Consider the following 6,719-nt stretch of genomic DNA (forward strand, 5'->3'; position numbering starts at 1 on the left):
TACCCACATAACTTGACACTTAAATGGTCGTTTCTTATGTAGTAAAGTGCATTCGAAAGCTCTTGAAGACCTCCATCTTTTTGTACTAAGATTTTAAAGTTATTTAAATTTAGTATCTTCACTATTATATTTTTTTTATGCGATTCACACTCGATTTCGTATGTTTTATGCGATTTTCACACCATTGCCGAAAATCTTCACGACAACGTATTCTTTTACATGTGTGTTTGTCTGTCTTGTGATTCTCTCACATACTCTGTCTCCTCTCTGTCTTGTGATCCTGACATCAGGACAATGATGAACATTATTTCCTTCGAAATGTGGGTCATGTTAAACTTCCTGCACCTTCAACAATATGATGATATTATTCCAAAAGGATTCAATGGCATTACAACGTATTTCCCAAGGTCATTTTTGTCTCTCGTAGAAATGACATGACTAAACCTTGATCCACGTTAGAGTAATACCCCGTTGAGAAAATTGGTGCTAAGAGAGAAAATGCACATTGAGAATGCTCATGCCATTTAGTTCCCCATTGAGAATAAGTACTTGAGACTTTGGAAGGAAACACTGAGGGAAACCATGAATATCATCAAACTCATGTGTTGAGCTCACACTTAGGGAAAGAACATAAGCAACCAAGCTAGGAAAAAACACCAAGATTGCAACGGGTACTAGAGAAAGACTAAAGTACTACACCTCTACTAAATTCTACCTAAAAGGAAACATGTCACTCTCCCTATAAGGAAACAAGGTCAATGATGGATGGCGAAAGATTACCTAACACCACACTGCACTCCAAGCAAGGATCAACATTCTCCATATAGGTCTGTTTGCCCACATCACCATCATGTCAAGATGTTCGCATGCAAGCACTTACGAGCCCTTGCACTCACAATAAGACAAAGGTTATTTCAAATGGGTTTGCAGGTGCATGCGATACTTTCAACTCTAAGTATTTTAAAAAACATGGCAATTTACATGTACTCTTTTAAAAGTTGACCAAGAAATGGTCAAGGTAAGTCAATTCACCACCATATACTACATCAAGCGGTAGCACCCCTTGTTTGTCTTCTAGTACCCATTTTACCAAATTTTGGTAGTTGTGTAAACATAGTGGTTTCTATTGTATTTCAATTTTCATCCCTCTTAAGAGTGAGTTCCCATGGTGTTTTTCTTATTTCTTTTTATACATTTATATACATTCATATTCCATTGTCCCTTCACCTTGCTTCATTATCTATCTCAAACCTTGTTTTTATTCTATTCCTTATTCCATCATCTTTTTTGTTGTTATTGTTGTCATTGTCATGCATGTTCAATCACTTTCTTTCCCTTTCTCTACCTTGGGATCATGTTTCTACCCTTTCTCATTCTTATGTCCTTCGTTATATTTCTCATCTTGCTCTCTTCTACCTTCTCTCCATCTCTTTTGCACATCACCTACAACAAATCATTTTCTTGCCCCTCCAAACCTTCTTTATCTTCATCTTTGTTGCACAAACTCACCTCAAAACCTTCACGAACACACACTTTTTCTCGAAGGCTTCAAGATCCCCGAATTCAAATTAAATGAAGGACTTTACAGGACCATTTTCGACAGCTTTTACGCAAAGGAATCACATAACAGAATAATGTGAAGGCATTCTGCTTCGAAGCCATTCAACAAAGTCATTTCACATTATGCTTTTACACAAGCCATTCCACAAATCCATTCCTTCAACAAAATCTACCATGTTTTTACTTACATGACGTAATTACGCAAAGACATTCTACGAAGAGTTTTCATAACAAGATTGCGTAAGAGTTTTTGTCGTGATAATACACAATTGTTTGGATGGGTAAACAAAGGAAGTACAACTGATGAAGATAAAGTTTAAACTATAGTAAGGTGAACCAAAAATTCCGAGAAGAATTACAGGTAGCATTTAAATAGAACCGAGATCATTCGATTTCAACGGGACTTCTTCCGCGAGGTACCAAGGTTTGGGATGGGCATGCTACAAGCTTCGTAAGGGTGTAACATAGAAAATCATAAATTTATGGGGTTCATATGCCCAACACAAATTTTCCAAAACATGGTGGGTCTTTTATTTAAGTGGGAGCACGACAAGCTGTACACGTTGAGATGTTGTGACAACATGTCCTCTGTATTTCCTTATCCAGGGAATACACATGTGGATACTACCAATTTATGTGGGGCATGCCGGGAGCGGAGTGCCGCAAAGCCCAGGATTGCCTTGGTAAGAAGAGACGTCAAACGTCGTGAATGGCACGATTTGCGGGATTTTGCCGGAGAGGTGGTTGTATGACACGTTGAAGCCCACAAGGGAGGTCAAGTTAGAGAAGGTGGACGGGATCGATCCCTTGAGCTTGTTTCGGTCGAGGCCCAGGAATCTGAGAGAAGTGAGATTGGCGAAGGAAGATGGGATTTGTCCGGAGAAGCGATTGTTGCTGAGGTCGAGGCCCTCAATGTAGTCGGGCAGAAGGGATCCAATGTTGGGGGGGATGGAACCCTTGAGTGCATTGTTTGCAAGGCTGATGCCAGGTGTCACCTCGTCGGAGAGAAGTAGGGTGTTGGCTCTCGGGAAACCGCGAGCAAGCCATTGCCCCAAGCCGGAGCCGGAGAGGCCACAATTGTCAAGCACTACTTCCACGAGTTGTGGCGCGGTGAGGAGGCCGGCCACATTCCCAAGCCTGCGGATGGGATTGTTCTTGAGGACGACCCATTGTAACCTCTTGAGGTTGGACAGGTCGGCCGGAAGGCCGGTGATCCGGTTGTTCTCGAGGAAAAGGTAAAGCAGGGAGACGAGGCCGCCGGCCGCATTGAAGGAGTCCGGTATCCGTCCCGACAACCTGTTATTCGCGAGATCGGCATTGTAGAGGTTTGAGAGGCGGCCGAAAGAGTGCGGGATAGCACCCTTAATCTTGTTGTCGTATATGCGAAGGTGTAGGAGGCTCTTCATGTTACCGATGGATGAAGGGAGCGATCCGGAGAGGGAATTGGAGGAGACATCGAACAACTGGACGCTGGTGAGGCCTCCGAAGGATTCCGGGATGGAACCCGAGAATCGACCCGACGAGGAGAGGCACAGCATTATGAGGTTGGAGAGGTTTCCTAGGGAGGGAGGGAGATGTCCGGTGAACGAATTGCTGTAGAGCTTGAGGAGCTGAAGGGAGGAGAGAGAGCCTAGGGACGAGGAGATGCGGCCTTTGAGGGATGAACCGGCGAGATTTAGGCTCACTACGCGGCCGGTGATGCCATCACAAGTCACGCCGTTCCATGAGCAACAATCGGATTGATTTTCCGACCATGATGCGAGGGCATGATTGGGATCCCTCCTGATTGCAGCCTTGAATCGAAGCAATGCTTGGCGGTCCGAGGCAAAGCACACGGTGGCATCGGTGACCGGCGCCACTCCGATGAGGTTTTCGTCGTCATCGGCACCACAATCGAGGGGATCGGTATCACACATGCCGACATTTGGGCATAGTGTGAACATGCCCATGAGTACTAGCAGTAGTAGGAGCATTGGCCTCAATAGCTTTGCCATATTGCTTCCGGTCACAATGTTAGGTGTTTGTCAATGGGTAAAAGTTAAAACTTGTGCCACAACCTTCCTTCACTTTTATACAAAAGTCTTATGGTGGCCCATCCTAGATATCTATAACGTTCTCTCTCTCTCTCTCTCTCACACACACACATAGATCAAAAGTGGTCTCATCATGGACGGTAAAATATCTATTTTATCTATTCTGTATGTATTGGTTTCAACTCTCTAGCAATATGTGTATGGCTCAATCTAGATCTCTCATCTCGATTCTCTATATCATTTGATTTGTCGCGTGTCATACCTAGCTACACCTTTCTTATCTTTATATTTGTCAACGTTTTTCGATTCCATTTAAACAATGCTTATCTTCCACCATAAAGTATTATTATAATATGAATATGATATGAATATGACTTGGGATTGCTTAATGGTTTCAAAATGGCCATTAACTTGTCATGATCTCTCTTGCTCTTATATCTTGATTTCATTCATAGCATGTGAGACTTGACCTTTTGGAATTTTTTCTTTGTAATATAACTCTAGGAGTGGGGAAATATTGAAATATTGCATTTTTCTCAAGAGACTCTCGAGAAAGGGTGTGGATTATCTCACACGATGGCCACTAGCGATTAAGTGGGTCTCCTCAACTCCAAAGTTATTGCATTACAAATCATACATATCAAGGTAGGAAACTTAACCCATAGATCTTTGAAATTTTCTAATGTGTCTTTTGGAGCTTCGAGGCACGTTATATAAGGAAACATGGAAAGACATTAGAACATGTGTATTCATAAATATACCCATAATAATCGCAATCATATTGTATTGATGCAAAACTAATTTTCTCGTAGTGGGCATTCTCTACTGCGTAATAAGGCCATTGTGCGGTAGGATTCTCTTTTTCGAAGTTTTATGTATTTTTTCTTTTTTATCACATGTATAAATGCCACTCTTTTGCACTTGACAACCGGGACCATCTATGCTACGCCTTCTCCCCACCATACTGATAATACATCTAAGAGTTCTATCAATTTTGATGCTAACATGTTCAAATTTTAGTAGTACTTCCAAGAATTTTAATACAACAATTTCACACATGTCAAATGCGCTTTTAGGGCTTCCTTCACTTTAACGTTGATGGTGTGCACTAGGCATATGTCTACTACATGCATCTAGTCAAGGTTTAACTAATCTACATCTGTCTCTCCAAAATATCCTAGCTAAAATCATCCATGTTCCCATTAAATTGGTTACATTCATTTTGTGGTTTCTCTTGCATAAGAGAACTCACATTTTATGTATTTGCTTCCTTTCGGACAGAGTGTTCTAAATTCTTTTGGATCTTACTCATTCAAGGGCTCCTTCAACTTGTTATCTTCATTTTTTTAAACATTCTTTACTATCACTATCGAACGAATTATTACAAGGAATTTTACAGCTTTATGAACAAAGGAGAGGGGAGGAGAAATAGAGAGAGAATCTAGATGGATATAGCTCACACTCTAAGGTTGTCCATTGGGGACCAAAAAGTTAGGCACTCAACCCCTACATTCCGTAGTGACATCTCGCAAACTAGTGTAGTTGGCAAGATTGAACCCAAGCGCATGGGATTGTACCAATGAGGTCAGTGATTGGGGATCCTCAAATGAGGTTTTCGTCGTCAGTGGCACCACAATCGAGGGGATCATTATAGTATAAGGCAGCATTTGTACATAGTATGAACATGACCATGAGTACTAGATCTAGTAAGAGCAGTGGCTTTAATAGCGTTGACATATTGTTTGAGTCACAACATGTGTTTGTCATTTCTTATATTGAAGTCTTTAGGTTGCCCATCCTATCTCTCTATAAAAGAATATGAGAAAACAAACATAAAGATGGAATATTTGTATTTTGCAATGATGACAACTCCATCCTCTAGTCGACAATGGTTGGATGCCCTTCTCCCTAATAAGTACTTGGATATCAAAGATGCCTCCAAAAAGGGGGAAACTAAGTACTCTCCTAGAGCATCATCCTTATAATTGTCCCATCAATTTACAACTAGGGAAAAAACCGTCATGGATGTCAATCTATAATCTATCACCTTCTAAGCTCAAGCCCCTTTAAGAGTATATAGAAGTGCACTTGGAAAATGGATTCATTTGACATCCTAAAAACCTTGCATGTGCACCCGTCTTCTTTGTCAAGAAGAAAGATGAATCTCTACAACTAGTCATGGACAATCAAGGTTTGAGCAAAATCACAGATCCAAATAGGTATGCCCTACCTTTGATATTCAGTATCTTGAATCGCTTTGGTGGAGCCAAATTTTTCATGAAGCTAAGCCTTTGAGGTGCCTATAACCTTCTTCCGATACATCCAAGTGATGAATAGAAGAAGGCATTTCCACACTCAATATGGACACTTTGAGTACATGGTTATGTCTTTCAATCTCACGAATGCATCCGCAATTTTATTAAAAACCTGGTGAATGATATTTTCCAAGACTTATTGGATATATTCACCTTATTATATCTTCATGACATCTTGATCTACCCCAAGACTCAAGAGGAGCATGACAAGCACATCTGTCAAGTCCTCCAACGCTTGGTGGAATATGGGTTTTATGCCAAACTCAAGAAATGTAGCTTTGATCGTAAAAAGGAATAGAGAGAGAATTTTTGGGGAATATGGTTTCCCAACAAAGGAATATCTATGGATCCATCCAAGATTTAGACGATTTTTGGTTGGCAAATACTGCGTTCAATGCACAATGTTAAGTGTTTCTAGGGATTTGAGAATTTTTACCACAATTTTATCAAGAATTATTCAAATATCTGAGATGCATCTTACAAAGCTTACACAAAAGGACAAATCATTCACCCAGATTCCTAGTGCAATTGAAGTTTTTGATAACCTTAATTGAGCATATACTTATGCTCCTATTCTACTTCATGGGAACCTAGAAAAGCCCTTCATCATCAAGGCAAATGCATTTGATTTTACACTGGGAAGTATTTTGTCAGAGATTGGATCATAATGTTCATCATTCCATTCATTCGTCCGCTTAATCTCCTATGGTCTAAACTAGCACAACCTCTCCCTTACCAATTGGGCCATAATGGAACATGTCATGGTAAAATGCAGCCATTATTGTTTGGGGTACTCCACCAAACCCTAATC

General features: G+C 40.7%; 1 protein-coding gene across 1 annotated transcript; it reads right to left on the minus strand.

The window, feature by feature from the left end:
- Positions 1–1,687: 1,687 nt before the first annotated feature.
- Positions 1,688–3,610, minus strand: LOC147865235 (uncharacterized). Its single transcript, XM_087318015.1, has one exon. The coding sequence runs from the start codon at positions 3,552–3,554 to the stop codon at positions 2,193–2,195; it is 1,362 nt and encodes a 453-aa protein (XP_087174141.1). The 5' UTR covers positions 3,555–3,610; the 3' UTR covers positions 1,688–2,192.
- Between the last annotated feature and the right edge of the window lie 3,109 nt (positions 3,611–6,719).

This window comes from Azolla caroliniana, unplaced genomic scaffold, assembly GCF_043228905.1.
Source record: "Azolla caroliniana isolate FFs.n. ecotype wild unplaced genomic scaffold, voAzoCaro1.0.p SCAF_4, whole genome shotgun sequence".
Lineage (NCBI taxonomy): Eukaryota > Viridiplantae > Streptophyta > Polypodiopsida > Salviniales > Salviniaceae > Azolla > Azolla caroliniana.